The sequence below is a fragment of the Rattus norvegicus genome, chromosome 5, assembly GCF_021556685.1.
Source record: "Rattus norvegicus strain SHRSP/BbbUtx chromosome 5, alternate assembly SHRSP_T2T, whole genome shotgun sequence".
NCBI lineage: Eukaryota > Metazoa > Chordata > Mammalia > Rodentia > Muridae > Rattus > Rattus norvegicus.
In genome coordinates this window covers 67,738,967-67,759,093 of record NC_141538.1, presented here as the reverse complement: position 1 = coordinate 67,759,093, position 20,127 = coordinate 67,738,967, and the positions used below count along the sequence as shown (strand labels likewise).

The following is a 20,127-nucleotide window of genomic DNA, read 5'->3' as shown; positions in this document are numbered from 1 at the left end:
ATGCATCCTATCAGATCAACATGGACTAAGGCTGGTCTTCAAGAACAACAAAATGACAGAAAGCCGCATACCCATGGAAGCTGAACAACCTGGTCAAGGAAGAAATAAAGAAAGAAATTAAGGACTTTTTAGAATTTAATGATAATGATAATGATACCCAGCTGTGCCTCCAAAAAGAAAGTGGAGAGAGCACACGCGAGCAGCTTGACAAACACCTGAAAGCTCTAGAACAAAAAGAAGCAAATTCACTCAAGAGGACTAGACCTCAGGAAATAATCAAACTCAAGGCTGAAATCAACCAAGTAGAAACAAATAGAATTATACAAAGAATCGATAGAACCAGAAACTGGTTCTTTGAGAAAATCAACAAGATAGATAAATCCTTAGCCAGACTAACCAGAGGGCACAAATTAACAATATCAAAAATGAAAAGGGAGACATAACAACAGAATCTGAGAAAATCCAAAAAATAATCATATCCTACTACAAAAGCCTAGACTCAACAAAACATGAAAATCTGGATGAAATGGACAATTTTCTAGACAGATACCAGGTACCAAAGTTAAATCGGGATCAGATAAACCATCTAAACAGTCCCATAACTCCTAAAGAAATAAAAGCAGTCATTAAAAATCTCCCAACCGGGGCTGGGGATTTAGCTCAGTGGTAGAGCGCTTACCTAGGAAGCGCAAGGCCCTGGGTTCGGTCCCCAGCTCCGAAAAAAAGAACCAAAAAAAAAAAAAAAAAAAAAAAAAAAAAAAAAAAATCTCCCAACCAAAAAAAGCCCAGAACCAGATGGTTTTAGTACTGAATTCTATCAGACCTTCATAGAAGACCCAATACCAATACTGTCCAAACTATCCCACACAATAGAAACAGGAGCACTACCCAATTTGTTCATACAAAGGACCAACAAAAAAAGAGAACTTCAGCCCAATTTCCCTTATGAATATTGATGCAAAAATACTCAATAATAAATTCTCACAAACTGAATCCAAGAACACATCAAAACAATCATCCATCATTATCAAGTAGGCTTCATCCCAGGCATGCAGGGATGGTACAATATATGGAAATCCATCAATGTAATCCATTATATAAACAAACTCAAGGAAAAATACCACATGATCATTTTATTAGATGTTGAGAAAGCATTTGACAAAATTCAACACCCCTTCATGATAAAAGGATTCCTGGAAAGATCAGGAATTCAAGGCCTATAGCTGAACATAGTAAAAGCAATATACAGCAAACCAGTAGCCAACATCAAACTAAATGGAGAGAAACTTGAAGAAACCTCACTAAAATCAGGGAATAGACAAGGCTGCCTGCTCTCTCCCTAAGTATACAATATAGTACTTAAAAAAAGTCCTAGACAAAGCAATTAGACAACAAAAAGAGGTCAAAGGGATACAAATTGGAAAGGAAGAAGTCAAAATATCACTATTTGCAGATGATGTAATAGTATATTAAAGTGATCCCAAAAGTTCCACCAGAGAACTCCTAACCTGATAAACAACTTCAGCAGAGTGGCTGGGTATAAAATTAACCCAAACAAATCAGTAGCCTTCCTCTACTCAAAGGATAAACAGGCTGAGAAAGAATGTTGAACATTCTTCACAAGTCCCAAATAATATAAAATACCTCGGGGTGACTATAACCAAGCAAGTGAAAGATGTGTATGACAAAACCTTCAAGTCTCACAAGAATGAAATTGAAGAAGATCTCAGAAAATGGAAATATCTCCCATGGTCATGGGTTCGTAAGATTAATATAGAAAAAATGGCCATCTTGTCGAAAGCAATCTACAGATTCAATGCAATCCCCATCAAAATCGCAAGTCATTTCTTCACAGAGTTAGATTGCAGAGCAATCTGCAAATCTATTTGGAATAACAAAACACCTAGGATAGCAAAATATGATAGAACTTCTGGGGCAATCACCATCCCTGACCTCAAGAAGTATTACAGAGCAATAGTAATAAAAACTATATGGTACAGAGACAGGAAGGTAGATCAATGGAATAGAACTGAAGACCCAGAATGAACCCACACACCTATGGTCACTTGATCTTTGACAAAGGAGCTAAATCCATCCAGTGGAAAAAAGATAGCATTTTCAACAAATGGTGATGGTTCAACTGGAGGTCAACATGTAGAAAAATGTAAATTGATCTATTCTTATCGCCCTGTACAAAGTTCAAGTCCAAGTGGATCTAGGACCTCCACAAACTAATAGAAGAAAACTTGGGGAAGAGCCTCGAACACATAGGCACTAGGGAAAATTTCCTGAACAAAACAGGAATGGCTTATGCTCTAAGACCAACAATTGACAAATGGGACCTCATAAAATTGCAAAGCTTCTGTAAGGGAAAGGACACTGTCATTAGGACACAATGGCAACCAACAGATTGGAAAAAGATATTCACCAACTCTATAGCTGATAGAGGGCTAATATCCAAAACATTTAAAGAACTTAAGAAGTTAGACTCCAGAGAGTCAAATAACCCTATTAAAAAATGGGGTACAGAGCTAAGCAAATAATTCTTAGCTGAGGAATATTGAATGGCTGAGAAGCACCTAAAGAAATATTCAACATCCTTAGTCATCAGGGAAATGCAAATCAAAGCAACCCTGAGATTCCACCTCATACCAGTCAGAATGGCTAAGATCAAAAACTCAGGTGACAGCAGATGCTGGCAAGGATGTGGAGAAAGAGGAACACTCCTCCATTGTTGGTGGGATTGCAAGCTGGTACAACCACTCTGGAAATCAGTCTGGAGGTTCCTCAGAAAATTGGACATTGAACTACCTAAGGACCCAGCTATACCTCTCTTGGGCATATACCCAAAAGATGCCCCAACATATAACAAAGACACATGCTCCACTATGTTCATAGCAGCCTTATTTATAATAGCCAGAAGCTGGAAAGAACCCAGATGTCCTTCAACAGAGAAATGAATACAGAAAATGTGGTACATCTACACAATGGAATATTACTCAGCTATCAAAAACAACGACTTTATGAAATTCATAGGCAAATGGATGGAACTAGAAAATATCCTGAGTGAGGTAACCCAATCACAAAAGAACACACATGGTGTGCACTCACTGGTAAGTGGATATTAGCCCAAAAGCTTGAGCTAGCCAAGATGCAATCCACAAACCACATGAAGCTCAAGAAGAAGGACGACCAAAGTGTGGATGCTTCAGACGTTCTTAGAAGGGGGGACAAAAATACTCACAGGAGGGGAATATAAAGACAAAGTGTGGAGCAGAGACTGAAGGAGAGGCCAGCCAGAGACTGCCCCACTTGGGGATCCAGCCCATATACAGACACCAAACCCAGACAATAGTGCTGATGCCAAGAAGTGCATGCTGACAGGAGCCTGATACAGCTGTCTCCTGAGAGGCTCTGCCAGAGCCTGACAGATACAGAGACTGATGCATGCAGTTAACCATTGAACTGAGAATGAGGTCCCCAATGGAGGAGTTAGAGAAAGAACTGAATTAGCTGAAGGGTTTGCAACTCCATAAGAAAAACAACAATATCAACCAACCACACCCTCCAGAGCTCCCAGAGAGTAAACCACTATCCCAAGAGAACACAGGGAGGGCCCCATGGCTCCATCCGCACATGTAGCAGAGGATGGCCTTGTTGGGCATCAGTGGGAGGAGAGGCCCTTGGTCCTGTGAAGGCTCGATGCCCCAGGGTAGGGGAATGCCAGGGCAGGGAGGCGGGAGGGAGTGGGTGGGTGAGGGAGGAAGCACCCTCATAGAAGCAGGGGAATGAGGGATGCCATAGCGGGTTTCTGGAGGGGAAACTAGGAGGGATAACATTCAAAATGTAAATTAAAAAATATCCAAAAAAAGAAAGAACTCACTTAAACTAATCAGGAAGGGCACAGTCAGCTGAACAAAAGACTCCATGAAGACTTACCAGAATTCATACTATTTTTCAATTCTAAACTTGATATTTGAATATATATAGAGATATAGATATTTTTATTTTGAGATTATAGAAGTGTCACATTGCCTAGAAAGGCTTGGGTTTTTCATAATATGCCTTTTAAATAATATTTGTATTTATTTTATGGCAACAACATAATTTTGTTTAAAGACTTACTTATTGTATGTATATGAATACACTGTCACTGTCTTCAGACTGACCAGAAGAAGGCATCAGATCTCATAACAAATGTTGTGAGCCACCATGTGGTTGTTGGGAATTGAACTCAGGACCTCTGGAATAACAGTCAGTGCTCTTAACTGCTAAGCCTCTCTCCAGCCCACAATATTATATCTTAATCATACCCAATCAAGGCCCCTTCTACTCTGTTTGGAATCTTCAATACTTTCCTTCCCACCTTCTGGTCTTAGTGCCATCTGTATGCATGTGGGTGTCTACATTTTGTATCTTAAAGAACAAAATCATCAGACAGAGTACATTTTATATCATTATAGTAAAGAGCCAATCTTTCCACATGTTTAATTTTTTTAAAATTTTAACCTCAATCAAGATAAATGAATCAACCTATGACCTTTCTTTCACTAAATTCCATGTAACTTCTTGATCTGTGTCAGTTGGGATATAAGCAGAACTCTGTAATTGTGACACACTAAAGACTTTAAGCTATAACCTAGAGAAGATTCAAATGAAGTAGGTACAAAATAAGGAAAGATTATAATATAAAATGCATTATCTAAAACAAGTAGAGATGAGAAGTATCTGACATTTTAAAGAAATGATAGATTTCTGTCAGAACAAAAAAATGATTAGGTCATTTCCCTCTCATTTGAAAACAAGCTATGTATGTGTCTTAGTTACAGCAAAGACGTCCTTTCTCTTCCATGGAAAACCTGTTGTTAATTTACAACTCAGAGAACACAAATCAACTCAGGGCATGACTGTCACGAATGAACTCGTAATTTCTACAACTTCTGCAATTCACTTATTTCAGCTCATACCTTAGTATTTATCCTTTGACTATGACCGCTTACAAACATGTACAGGCATGTGCGTGTGTGTGTGTGCGTGTGTGTGTTAAAACCTTATGGCTGGCTATACATTTAAATAAACTTTAAGACATTAACTCCCTCTGACAGAAGTGATAAATAAGCTATGTAACAATATTCTGCCCACCCCCTTTTTTGACCTTGTAAACAGCAAAATAGAGTTCTACCAGGAAGTACAGCCTAATGGATATGAAATCTCTACTAAGCTTCATGACAGTAGTAGGGTTTCACTACAAAACTAAATAAATTCAAAAGCATTCCTTAAACCTTTTAAGTTTTGACACCTTAAAAATGAAATTAATTTACTGATCATCATTTAACATAAACCAATCTATCAAAATAAAATGACTTGTAATTCACATCTTAATGCAGAAGACGATATTTAGATTATAGTCAACAGGAGATGTAGCTTCTAAATACTATCAGACAAAACCAGTGCTGTGTTCCACAGCCATTCAGTGCATGCTGACCCCAGTGGTGAAAATCTAGTATCGCATCGAATTCTACACTCAGGTCTCAGATTCTCAGCAACTTTAAGAGTGAGATCTTTTCTTTTGAGGGTATTTGTTGAAAATGGACTAACATTCCCTTCCTGCTGTGCCACTTAAATCCATGTTCTGGATGTGGGGATGGGAAGACAAACTGAGGCTGGGGAGATGCGCTGCCCCACGCTGAATGGCCTGAGCCTCCATTCTGAATGCAAATCAGATGGACAGGCTCATCTGTCCTCTTGGTGGGGAGCACAAGGGGGACAGCAAAGTCGACATGTGAGACACAAGGGAGCTTAACCATAGCTGACAGGCCTGGCAGAGACCGGCTATGAGAACTCTCAGAATCTGGACAAAAGAAACAGCAAACCCACAGCTCCCCTGATCTTCCTTTCCTCACCTCCTAGTAAACCTAAGAGGCCTACTCTTCTCTACTCATTGTTTTCTAGCCTTAGATGGAAACTGTTTTGTACTTTTTATCTCACTCATGGAAATGTGGCAGGCTTACTCCTGAATCTGTTTCCAACCAATGCATTTAGAATCAGATTCATAAAGAATTTGAAGACATGTAACCTCCATGCAAATCACACACATTTCTACCTACAGACTGTCACTACTATGATAGGTATTCAAACAAAAACAAGGAGAAACTGGAGCACACAGGACAAAACCAGGCAGTGACAGACCGGAGTCCAGAGCTAGCAGGCAGCCACAGGACATGCCCAATCCTGCTCCTCCTCAGAAGGCGGTGAAGGTCATGCCTGTGCTCCTCTCACCATTCTCCTTTGTTAGGCTGCATTTAAGACAGCTGAGCAGTGGCTCACTGCTTGGCATGGACAGCGGACTTGGGGCGAGGCAGTGAGCAGTCTGTTTGCTCCGTGTCAGCTACACCTCAGGTGTGTGCCTCAGTCACAGCAGCACTGTCTGATATTCCATGAGGTTTGACAATCAATATGGCTGAGAGTTAATTTCACATGCTGCTTCTTGCCCCATCCCCTGTCTCTGTCCTAATTGTTTTCATTTCTTTAATAAACATGCTTCCTCCAATTCTGCCAGGTCTTGAGTTTCACAGCATCCTTCCGACTATGGCAAAGGGTAAGTGACCAGGTTAACTCCCCAGAATATATACTCAAGTGCACAGGCCACAAATAGTTGTACTTGGGTAAATATACACAATGCGATGGTAAAATGCAGATTAAAGCAGTATTACACTACTATTATGAGAGACGTCCTGGAAGAAGTACGGTGTTTTGCTTCAGATGCAAACACTAGTGATGAGCCACTGGAAGCTAAATAACAGGAGGCTGACGCCAACTCCGCTTTCCAGAAAACACTGTGATCTATCGTCATGGTTACTGTTGTCAGCACTGTTGTCCTAAGGTCTCCATACAGAAGCCAGCCCATCACACATGGGCAGAGAAGGCCCAGAGAGCAGCAGCTCTTGTTCCACAGCAGGAGCAACCTCCTCTGTACCGATATGGCGGTGACAACATAGAACTGTGAAAAGAGCAATGACAAACTACCAAAAAGCATGGCCCCCAAACACCCCCTAAGGGCTGAGCACTAACAGTTTAGCTTTATCTATGCAGAGAAGTGACTGAAGCACTTTTTAATTTATTTTATTTTAATTTTGGTTTGGTCTGGTTTATAAGAAAAGGCTGTGTAGCCCAGAATGGCCTTCAAGTCCCAATTGCTCACCCTAGCCCAACTTCCCAAGGGCTGGGATTGCACATATCCATGCCCAGCTCCATTGCGACACATCTGAAATGACAACGTTGTCCATGTCATGTGTCTACTTATTTGTTTATGTTCTTAACACCTCTATGAACAGTTCACTGTGTGCAAAGCACTATGCAAGGTACAAAACTACAGAAAAGGTTACCCAAAACTCTGCTAGGCAACCTAACGGTTTCTGCATCCCCTTGCAAAGTACTGAATCACTAGCAGTGAACACGTACACATTCTAATTTAGAGATACGGAATGGTAACCAGAGTGGGCTGGTGGATAAAACAGGAAACCTGGCCAGCCACAGTTCCCTTAAGTTCTCACTTTAATTTCTAATTGATTTGTAGCCCATATTTTTCATCAGAATTAAAAGCCTCTTTAAACATATAAAATATAATGAGATGTAATAAATTAAAAGAGATAAACAATTACAACAGAAAAGGAAGCAAGTGCAGCAGTTACAAAATAAAGCTGACACACTTTTTAAATTTAATTTTTGATGATTAAAAATTTGGCTTTAAGCTTCCTAGGAGATAACTCAATTACAGAAATTTTATTAGTTATTCTACTCACTACTTATAAGATTTAATCTAAATCAAACCTCCCAACCAAACAAAAAAAACAGCTACTTTGAAGTACTATGATGCCACTTTTTTTGTGCATAAAAGATACTAGCATGTATTGCCAAGTATTATCAAATGCACCCTTAGAAATGACATAACTATGTTTCTTAGAATATTACTTCACAAAAGTTGACAGCATGAACACACCACAGATTTCTCATGTCATTAGGAGAGAAACCCAACAGTGAAGTTAGAGCCTGATGAGAACAGCTCCTGCCTGCACTGCAGAGGAGAGACATGCACACTGCACAAGGACAGCTACCAGACAGCCTGCCCTGCACTGCAGAGCAGAAAGGTGCACACTGCACACAAGGACAACATTATCTTCAGGAGTAACTTAAACTTCTCTTTTCAATACAAGCAAGCAGGTACTTGAAGCCACAAAGTTCCAATCTACACAATCTTGTCTTGTAAAATTTCCAGGGTACATATGTCTGGTCTGTTTGGAGTTGGCCTGGCAAGGCTACAAGGATTTACAAGGGCCTCTCTCTCCATTACCCCTGAGGAGGTGAGCTTTCGCTAACTATCAAGTAGGGTCATAGTAAGATGTATGTTACCATCAATGGTTGTGGATCTGGTCAGAGAAGGCTGTAGTAAAGCTTCCTCATTCTTGACTTGTTTCTTGAGTTCTTCCACAGATTCCAAGTGGAGCTGGAGAAACTCGGCTGTGGCGGCTGCTGCTGCTTCCTTCATAGGATCTATCATTCGCTTCAAAAGGATCAGATCATCTTTGTGCACTTTTAAGCAAAGCTTCTCCATTTCTCGGATATTGGAGCGCAGTTGCTATAAATGAAAAAGAGAAATATTATAGTACTATCTCTCAACATAAGACCTATTTAATCATGAATAGAAATGATTACGAGTTGTCTACTGCAGGGACACACAGTTTTTCAATTTCCCATCTCTCTCTGTTGACTAGCCTAGAATTCATGAACTTAAATCTTAAACTTTAGGATTATGTAGTAACACTGCCTTTATTACATGTGACTACTACACAATAAAGGCTGTACAACTGGCATTTGTCTTGTGGGGCATATATAAAATATTCTAAGGAAACAAATGATCTGCACTGTTAAAGCACAAATATATTCTATAATTTCTAATGAAAGCATATATTTCCAAATGAGTAGAGTAAAAATGACAATGAAACAAGAACCAACAGAGCAGAAGAAAAACACGTGACAGAACTTGGCTCAGCAGATAAGAGCACTGCTCTTCTACAAGACCCAAGTTCAATCCTCGGCACCCACATGGCAGCTCACAGCTGTCTAGACTCCAGTTCCAGGGGATCTGATGACCTCTCCTGGCCTCCCTGGGCAAACGTGGTGTATAGCCACACATCCTATATATAAAATTTAAAAAAATAAAATACTAATAAAGAAGTATATAATAGAACAAAAGATATAATCATCAATTATATTAAATATTATTTAAGCAAATATTTTCATATAGGATAAACAAAGATACATTTAAAACATAAAACAAAATGACTCAAACTAAGAGTAAAAAAAAAAAAAAAAAGAAGAAAAAAGAAAGAAAACACATAAAACCTAACATCCCTCTCCCAAGAACAACTTGCTACAGGAACATTAATGCCAGATAGACAGACTTTAAAGTTAGCCCATCACCAGAAATAGAGAATTACTTTATATTAAGAGTCTTTTCAGAAATATATAACAACACAGACAGACTACATATAATACAAAAATGGACACAAGCACAGCTGTGTCCCTCCTATATGTGTATGTGTGAGCAAGCAAGTTTGGATGTGTGTGGGTGCATGTGTGTGCTGATGTTTATGTGGCATCGAGTGTCTTCCTTGCTTGTTCCTCACTTTATTGTTTGAGCCATGGCCTCTGATTAAACCTGGCATGCACGGATTCCAGCTATTCCAGCCAGATGGCTTGTTCTAGGCAATCCCTGTCTCTGTCTTCCAAGTACTAGAATGACAGGTGGTCATCATGCCTGCCTGTCTTACGTGAGTTCTTGGTAACTATGGTGGTTTCAATGCTTGGTGTAGGGAGTGGCACTATTAGGAGGTGTGGCCTTGTGCATGTCACTGTGGAGGTAGGCTCTGAGTCCAGTGTCTTTCTTGCCTGCCTGGATGCTGCCATGCGGCCATGCTCTCACCTTGATGATAATTGACTAAACCCCTGAACCTGTAAGACAGCCCCAATTAAATGTTGCCCTTTATTATAAGAGTAGCCTTGCATGGTGTCTCTTTCCAGCAACAGAAACATAGTATGTAAACTTTGCTTCTAATGCTTAGGTGATAAATGTTTTTATGCACTATCTCCCCAGCCCAAAAATGTTAAAGAAATCCATGATCATAATGAAAGGTCTTAAGAGCTGCAGTAGTTAATAGAGCAAGTGGCAAGGGGGTGTTAAGTATAGAGTTTGAACAATAAGATTAATAACAGTTTGTTCTAAGCTGCTTAGAACAAACAAAATATGCTAGAAAGCAAACAATATTAAAGCAACTTTCACAAATTTCAAAAACACTGATATATACAACATACATTCTGAGCATAGTAAAGCTAAATTTGAACTCAATAATGGAAATACACACAAATGCGCACGCACGCACACGCATGCACGCATGCACATATACATGTCTACAAGAAAAATAAGATAGTTCTAAGTGGTCTGTAAGTAAAGAAAGAAATCAAATGAAAATTAAAATCCTATGGTCTGAATGCAAAGAAAAGTAATACATGTTAAAACTTATAATGTTCTGTAAAACAAGAGTTAGGAATATACTCCTCCAAATACACACATATCAGAGGATCAAGTGTGCAGTTTGACTACTCTGCTTTATGCTCCTAGTGGGTTGCACTTCCAGCTACCTGCCCTCCAGTTCTTTGAATCCATGAATGAAAGACACACATACACATTAGTTTATTCCTGAAATGCCTTGGCTACTCAAAGATAAGGCAGTTTTCATCCTCCCGCGGCTAGCATACTTCTCCCCCTGGTACTCCTGGCTCAACTCCTTCTAAATCTACCTTTAACTTTGCTGCCCTTACCTTCTGTGAGGAACACTGGTCTCTGCTGCCCAGGACACTTCTGTGCAGCCTTTCCGTGGGCTGCTTTCCCTTCCTAACTAAGTTTCAGAAGATCTTCCCTCTGCAGTTCTAAATCTGATCCAGCTCCCTCCACTGCCAGTCAGTGATTCTCTTCTCTCCTCCCCTGAGTCCTTGCCTGTTCAAATCTAAGGGTCCTTCCCAAACTCCCTTTGCCCAGACATTGACCACTGGCATCTTTATTGATCAATCAAAAATATACTGGGGACAAAGTTCTTCAGCGTTTGGATACAAAGATTTCTGATTAAATCAAAACATTAGAACCAATCCCCAACAAGATAGAGGGGTTAGGCAGTCCCTAAGGGCTACAATGACTTTCAGCTGGGTAGACTCCTGTGAATAAAAATGGTCACCATAGGCTCATATATTAGAATGCTTAGTCATCAGGGAGTGGCACTGCTTGAGAAAGATTAGGAGGTGTGGCCTTGTTGGAGTAGGCATGGCTTTTTGTGGGGAAGTGTGTCACTTAAGATAGGTTTTGAGGTTTCAAAAACCTGAGGGCTCTGATCTGGCTACCTGAGGATCAGGTTGTAAAACTCTCAACCTTTCCAGCACCAAGACTGTCTACATTTTGTATGCTTCCCACAGTGATGATAATAGACTAAAACCTCTGAAACTGTAAGCAAACCCTGATTAAATGCCTTCTCTTATAAAAGTTTCCTTTGTCATGATGTCTCTTCACAGCAAAAGAACACTAAGACAGCTCCCTTTTCTTTTTCTTCTCTTCAGTCTTTCTTTCAGATGCTTACCAAAGCTCTCAGACTTCTAAATTCCCTAACACTCTGCATTCCCCCAACCCATAAGAAACCAACTGCAGATCCCCAGGCTGGCTTATCTCTCCACACTAAGCCTCCCATTCATTCAGCTGACACAGAGAGCTTTCTCTGGGATTTCTTTTTACATTCATTTGAAAAACAAGAAAAGAAAGGCCAGAAATTAGCAAGCTAAATAATCATTTCAGAATCCTAGAAAATACAATGGCAAATATAAAAAGGAGAAAATTACAAAGATGTGAATAAACTTAAGGAGAGAGATCCAGGTATGTCACAAATTAAGAAAGTCAAAATTGGGGTTGGGGATTTAGCTCAGTGGTAGAGCGCTTGCCTAGCAAGCACAAGGCCCTGGGTTCGGCCCCCAGCTCCAAAAAAAAGAAAAGAAAAAAAAAAAAAAGAAAGTCAAAATTATTTTTGGAAAGAGTAATAAAATTGATAAACCTCACAAAAGTAGTTTTTAAAAATAGATACAAAAACTAAAATCATAATGAAGGGGGTATCAATATAATCTTAAAGAATTAAAATGATAACGAGAAATTATGAATAAATTGGGCATGGTGGCATACCCCTTTAATCCCAGCACTGGAGAGACAGAGGCAGAAGCAAAGGCAGGTAGATCTCTAAATTCAAGTCCAGCCTGGTCTACAGAGAGAGTTTCAAAAGAGAGAGGGCTACACAGAATCCCCATCTTCAAAACAAAACAAAACAAACAAAACAAAAATCAAATAGAAACAAAACAACAACAAGAAAAAAGGAAATTATGAATAGATTTATGCCAACAGATTAGAAGAGTTGGATGAAATGAATAAATTTCCATAAAACTATAATTCAGCAAACTGATAAAATCAAAACCTAAATGGTCATGTAAATATTAATTTTTTTTGAGATAGGGTCTCAACCAGCCCAGGATAGCCTCAAATTTGCTATATAGCTGAGGGTGGACTTGAGCTTCTGGACCCTCCTGCACGCAGAGATTATAAGCACTGGACAGTATGCCCAACTACGATGAAATAAAATAAAGGTATATTTTTTGAAACTCTTCTGCCTCACCCTTCCCCATGTTAAACAACAAGCAACCAAACTGTTTTTAAACAACAAACCAAAACCAGCAGGAACTGTCATTGGTCAGTTTTACCAAACATTTGTAAGAAATTACACAAATCCCTCATGGGAGTGGTCAAAGGCTACTTACTGCCTTGATACCAAAACTCAACAAGGAAAGAAAATATCCACAGCAAACTCGTGCATTCTCACAAACAAGGTACAGAATGTCTCAGGAAATGTGGCAATTTAAATCTGGCAGAACATAATACAGCAACAATTAGTACTGAACAGACCCACTTCAAGACAGGATTCGAAGACACTGCTATAGGCAACAGAAGTGCATTGCAAGCCAGGCACAAAGACACAGTCTGCTTAGTTCAGTCTCCACAGAGCTCTGAAACAGGCTGAGTTAGAGGCAGCCTGAAGGACTCATTTGGAGGCAAAGTTACACAGAGAAGATAGGAAGTACCTGCCATGAATGCCGGGAGGGATGCCTCTAGTAGGACGGTGCTGGTAACTGATGAGGCTGCAGAGCCTTTGAATGCTCACAGCCATCTGTTGTGGTACATGAGTTCCTAAGTGTAGTTGTTTAGTAGATTCGTGCTGTGAGTGTTCTACAGTACATACACCAGTATTCAGAGTTCACTGTTTTTAGAAAAGAGATTTACACTGATGGAGTGATAACTCCCTAAAGACTGACACGGTTGAACCACCAGTATAGGAATGGATACAGTGGCGCTCTGACTGAGTTAGTGGCCTAGGAATCTTTCCTCATTCAATGGGTTTAGGAAACAATGGAAACGTCTGTGGGATGGATTCTGACATATCAACATACAACCATGTGGTAGGAATATGCTCTGTGAGAGGGCACACATCAGTGTGGACTGACTGACAGTCGGCTGGCTCCAGAGGAGAGGAATATTGTAGTTAGTGAGTCTCAGGCAAAGTTAATTTTATCAGCTTTGAAGAATTTATGCCACAGCATAAACTCTACTATGATAAGATTTTTTTTCTTTTAAAGAAACTCGTTCATCTTGTAAAAGGTGAATCTATGATACTACAAAAGCTAATAAATCTCACCTGAGAAGTGTGATCCAAGGAATCAAGTATGACTGGGTACAGTGTGGAAGGAGCAGACACTTACCAGAAAGGGAGCGGGGAGGGAGCAAACTCAGGGGGACCCAAAAGAGCGGTGTGAAACAAGGAGAGTCATACAGAGAGCCAGAATGAGCGGAGGCTGGTGAAAAAGTTAAGAACAATAAAAGGATATAAAAATACATGTATGCAAGAACAGGAGAGAAGGCTCAGGCCCACTGTTTGGGGCAGATGGTGTGACGCTAACAGATGATACGGAGCGCAGAGCCACATAGCTCCTGTTTGCTTTTTATTCTGTATTAAGGAAAACTTCAAAATTAAAAGGGGGTAAGAAACACCCAGAGGAAATGTGTGTCACTGCAGAGATCTGAATAGGCTTCACAAAGGAGTCCTTGGTGTCCTTGAGAAACAGTGTTAGGGAACTAGGACATACTAAACCGAGGCCCTCTTGGTCTGCACTTCATCAGCAGCGGGACTTATCTTTTCCATACTTAACCGCACTGTACAGAACATGTGTAGACGCTGGGTGCAAACACTGGGCCAAAGGACATAGCAGCATCTGTCCTTCCTTGAGGAAGACAGCATGAGGCCTTAGATGTAACCCACCCCTTCCAAGCAAATGCCAACAAGGACAGAGGTCAAAGAACCAGAGGTTAGATTAAGCTCATAAATATTTTAAAGCAAAAATCAAGTTAAAGTCTTCTGAACTCACAATAAGCTCACATAACTTCCTTTCTATCACCTCCAGTTAAGAAGTTGCTTCTTGCCTTCCTGCCCTGATTTACTATCTCCCCTGCTCTCCATGCTGATTTTCATCCTCTAAAATGTTGTCCACTTTTCTTGTGTTCATAATGTTTGCCACATTATATCTTTTCTATTGATGCTTTCCTTGCCCAAACACCCTTTATAAAAATAAAAAAGTGGACCCAGTGTCCCCCCGGCTCCCAGTAAGACCATGAAAGTCACACTCTGTGTCCCTGCCTGGCTTTACTCTTGTGCATCTGCTGCTTACAGACCTGGGTAGACTTCCTACAGGCACCATCCTTCCACATGAGCTCTGAAATGTACTGAACCTGAATCTCTAAGTCAGCTGTCTGTGGAGAAGTGGAGCTGAGGACATTTCTATGAAGACTTAAACAGCAACCATTTCAAGTACCTTCATTTTCTTATAAAAACCAGTCACAAAAATCTTCCTTAGTGCTAGATGTCCTTGCTCCAGAGAAGAAAGGAAGCCTATTCTACTTTGTTTTCAAAACTGTAGTGACTGGCTGGCTTGTCTGGCTGTCCAAGGACAGCAGAGTTCTGAGACTCAAGCACTGGGGAGAAAAGAAGCCTGTACCCCTGGAGATGCCCAGAGCTACGGCTAGAGAGGGTTCAGTAGAAAACAGACCAGAACCTCACGTGAAGAACCCATACAAGGCTGGGGAAAGAACCATCCCAGCCACACAGCACTGAAAGGCACTCAGAAAGGCTGAGTCCCAAGAAGAGGAGAAATGGAGAAAGCAGACTGAGCATTGCTCTAGGTAGCCTCCAATTAGTGAATCACTAAAGCAGGACCTAACATCACCACACTGGTTCTAAGTAAATAGTAACTTAGTGGCAGTCCAGAACAAAATTACCACAATATTATAGTATCATAGAAACAGAGCAGTTAACAAGACCAAACATCATCAAACAGATGCAGAAACAGAAAAGGAGCCATAGGGGGGAGAGTAATTACAGATCCAAAATAGACCTGATTGACATGGCTGCTAACGCAGTAGAAAGGGATAGCACACTATTACAACTGTGTTTCACATGTTTGAAAAATTAAGAAGCAATAAGGAAAGTACTTAAAAAAAAACACCCAAGTGAAAACTTCCTTGGGTGTGAGATGAGAACACACCAGTGGACAGATGAGCCACTACTGCCAGAGACAATGAACAAAATGGACACGGAAAAAAGGAGCAATGTTTTACAGAGTACCACTCAGCTGTGCAGTGACATTCAAGCAAATGCACGTGTATCTGGAGTTCTTGGAGAAGGGAGGGAAGGGGACAGCAAAACAAGGGAATAATGGCAGGAAAACAATTCCCAAATCAAGGCAACAGTGAACTGAGAGGTCAAAGCTCAGCTAACTGAAAGCACAGGGCAGTGAAGAAATGTGTGACAAAAGCAAAGTCGTCAGAGCAGTGAGAGGCAGAGAGTTCTCACAGGAGCCCACGGGAAAGGACAGTCATGTCTTCCAAGCACAAAAAAGAAGACAGGCTGCAGAAGTCTACACATGGTGAAGTCTCTATCCGGAAAAAGAAAGAAAGAAAGAAAAGAAACAGTAAAACAATTCATCCAATTAGGACTCCAAGCATGTTAGATCTTTAAAGGAAAAGGAAAGACGGATCCATACAAAGGCATTTACTAGAAACGTATCAGAACGGAACTAACATGGACACTCCACAGGTTTCTACCCCACCACCACGTCACTTTAAGTGGCAACTAAGTGTTCTGGGGCACAGTGAGGGGAGAGTGAACTGAGTAGAAGAGAGCAGCAGCACAGACAGGCGAGGCAGAAGCACAAGCATGCCCAAGGTTCCTTGCTTTGTTTGGTTGGTTCTTTTGGGGGACAGGGTTTCTCTGTGCAGATTTGGCTGCCCTGGAACTCTGTAGATCAGACAAAGATCCACCCCCCTCTGCCTCCTGCTTGCTGGGATTAAAGGCAAGTAGTAGCAAGGCCTGGATTGCCTAAGCTTCTTAAACATACAAAGTCATGTAATATCACTTGAAAAAATAGCAGTATATGAATACAGTAAGCTAGTTCAACTACTAAAGCCAGCAAGACAAGGAAGAAGAATGCAAACGAAGAAGATCCACCTAACTGAAGGGGAAACGGCTGTGTGTAGAGATGTGTGTCTGTGCCTCAGCAGTAGGGAGGGTAAGGAAGGAGGATCAGGAATTAGGGGCCATCCCCAGCAACACAGCCAGATCTGTCTCAAAACAAAACCAAACGAGAAAAGCACATTATCAACTATTCTTTGGACAAATGAATAAGGTTACAAGACATATTACAAACATTCTAGGGTAGCTAGAATTAAAAATTCCACCCTGATAAACTATTTACAAGGACATGAAAACTAGGGGGGAATAAAATAGAACAACTGTTTTGAAAATCAGGTGGCAGCTTCTTTAAGAGTTAAGTAATGACTGTGCAATGATTCTGTTTCTAGGTTATTTACCCAAGCAAAGCAAATCCTTTGTCCTTACCAAATGTTCCTAGCAGCTTTATTTATAACAGACAAAACAATAACCAAATGTCCACTAACAGGTGATCAGATAACCATGCTATATTCATATAATAAGATGCTATTCAGTAATAAAAAGAAATTAAATATGGATACATAGACCAAGAGGGATAAACCAGAATATTCAGAGTAAAAGAAACTGGATTTTATGTTGTATGATTATGTTTTATCATATATTATATAGGTTATATAAAATTTTAAGGGAAATATCCTCTAATGGATAGCATCAGAAAACCAGTTAGTGGGCCAGGAAAGAGAACAGAAGGATGAGGCAGAGAGAGACTAAGAAGGCACAGGGCTTCAGAGTGCAGAGAAGCCATTTGGAGTGATCAAGTATGCATGTCCTTATTGGGTTAGCTTTACCATTGATAGACACGGGACAAACATATATGAAAGATTAGATACTTGAAATATCTATGTTATGGCTGTTAATACCACAAGAAAATGATTTGAGGAAGAGCAGGTGAAATATAAAAATAATTACTTATATACAGTTATACTTAGTTCAGGCAAAAGATTTCATTCAGATGAAGTGGGAGATAGGAAGTGGGAAGGAAGAAGGGTGCAGTGAACCTCACCAGAACTAACAGCTTGCTTGAAAAAAGAAGAGGGACTGTAACCAATATGAGGATTTGACATGGATGACTGGTAAAGCATGGTGTTTTGCTTTTGTTTTTGTTTTTTTCTTTTTTCTTTTCCTCTTATTGGATATTTCTTTATTTACATTTCAAATGGTATACCCTTCCCTGGTTTACCCTCTGGAAACTTCCCATCCCATCCCCTAACCCCTGCCTTCATCCACTCACCCACTCTCTCCCGCCTCCCTGCCCTGACATTCCCCTACACTGTGGCATCGGAGCCTTCACAGGACCAAGGGCCTCTCCTACCACTGATGCCCGACAAGGCCATCCTCTACTACATATGCAGCTGGAGCCATAGGTCCCTCCATGTGTACTCTTTGGTTGGTGGTTTAGTCCCTGGGAGTTTCTGGGGTGTCTGGTTGGTTGATAATGTTGTTCTTCCTATGGGGTTGCAAACCCCCTCAGCTACCTCAGTCCTTTCTCTAACTCCTCCATTGGGGATCCCATTATCAGTCCAATGGTTGACTTCAAGCATCTGACTCTGTATTTGCCAGGCTCTGGCAGAACCTCTCAGGAGACAGCTATATCAGGCTCCTGTCAGCATGCACTTCCTGGCATCCCCAATAGTGACTGGATTTGGTGACTGCATGTGGGATGGATCCCCAGATGGGGCAGACTCTGGATGGCCTTTCTTTCAGTCTTTGTTCCACACTTTGTCTCCATATTTCCTCCTGTGAGTATTTTGTTCCCCCTTCTAAGACGTCTGAAGCATCCACACTTTTGTCTTTCTTCTTAAGCATCATGTGGTTTGTGAATTGTATCTTGGATAGTCCAATTCTTTGGGCTAATATCCACTTATCAGTGAGTCATCCATGTGTGCTCTTTTGTGACTGGGTTACCTCACTCAGGATATTTTCTAGTTCCATCCATTTGTCTAAGAATTTCATGTAGTCATTGTTTTTAATAGTTGAGCAGTACTCCATTGTGTAAATGTACCACATTTTCTGTATCCATTCCTCTGTTGAAGGGCATCTGGGTTCTTTCCAGCTTCTGGCTATTATAAATAAGGCTGCTATGAACATAGCATGTGTCTTTGTTGTATGTTTGAGCATCTTTTGGGTATATGCCCAGGAGTGGTATAGCTGGATCCTTAGGTAGTTCAATGTCCAATTTTCTGAGGAACCTCCAGACTGATTTCCAGAATGGTTGTACCAGCAGCTTGTAATCCCACCAACAATGGAGGAGTGTTCCTCTTTCTCCACATCCTCGCCAGCATCTGCTGTCACCTGAGTTTTTTATCTTAGCCATTCTGACTTGTGTGAGGTGGAATGTCAGGGTTGTTTTGATTTGCATTTCCCTGATGACTAAGGATGTTGAACTTCTTTAGGTGTTTCATTGTCATTTGATGTTCCTCAGTTGAGAAATCTTTGTTTAGCCTTCATGGTGCTTGTTATATTATCTTAAATGTTCCTATGTGTTTAACCTATATGCATGTATAATTTTTTCTAAATGTGCTCCATGTTAGAGTTGCTATCAAGCAGCTTCTTATTCTATCACACTTGGTAAAAATCATTTAGTAGAGCTACAAAGACAGCAGGTAACAGTCAGGCTCTCTAAGGCCCCTGGACATGAGGAAGGGGTACGGTGTGTACCTGCACTGATGTACAATGTCTCCCAAATTAAAATATTCTATCCTGGAAAGAGGCTTGTTAACAGAATTAAAAGGCTCAGGAAGTAAACAACTCACAAATCTAAGGAAGTCTTTGAAACGTGGAAGAGCTATAAGGCCCTTCCTGCTGGGTAGAAGGGCCTCTCTGCCCTATCAAGCCACCTTAAAAACAGGGACCTCGAGGAATGTAGTTTTTGGGCCCAAGTTGAGGTGGATATTTTTAGGGATGCAGCTGCCTTCATATCGTCCATACTCCTATAAGTAACCTTAATAAGCTCATTGGTCCACTAAGTTAGACGTTAGTAGAACCGTTCCTTTGGTCTACTGTTCTCTGTATCAGTGAGTAGACATCTGGTCATTTCTCACCAGTAGAAGCCACACAAAAACGTGTGTAACAAACAGTACCTCAGTGGTTACACTAGCTGTCTTCTTCATCTGCTTGTTCTACTTATCCATGCCCTTCCTATCCAATGACTTTCACTGTTATAATATACAAGCGGTGTCTTCAGGTTGTCTCAGGTCACTATATGCTCAGAATGTTCCAGAGTTTTCCTTCCAACTCTGAATTACTGTCTCCTGAAGGGCCTCCTATGGTCTGATCCAGTAGAGTCTGTCTTCATCTCCTGCATCCTCCTTAGTCATGTGAGCCTCGTGGCCTCCTTAGCACCGGTGGACAGGCCAAACATCCTCCCGCCACAGTCTTCACACCAGATTCCACCTCATGCCTGGAGAATTCTACTAGTTTGTATCTTCAG

At 40.7% G+C, this 20,127-nt stretch overlaps 1 protein-coding gene across 6 annotated transcripts in view; it reads right to left on the bottom strand.

Moving 5' to 3' along the window:
• The window catches only part of Stx17 (syntaxin 17), a 60,685-nt gene that overhangs the window by 19,223 nt on the left and 21,335 nt on the right, over positions 1-20,127 (bottom strand). For all 6 annotated transcript variants that reach the window (XM_087660387.1, XM_087660389.1, XM_087660391.1 and 3 more), the window contains 1 exon segment: positions 8,410-8,635. In XM_087660387.1, coding sequence (XP_087516513.1) covers positions 8,410-8,635 — 226 coding nt within the window.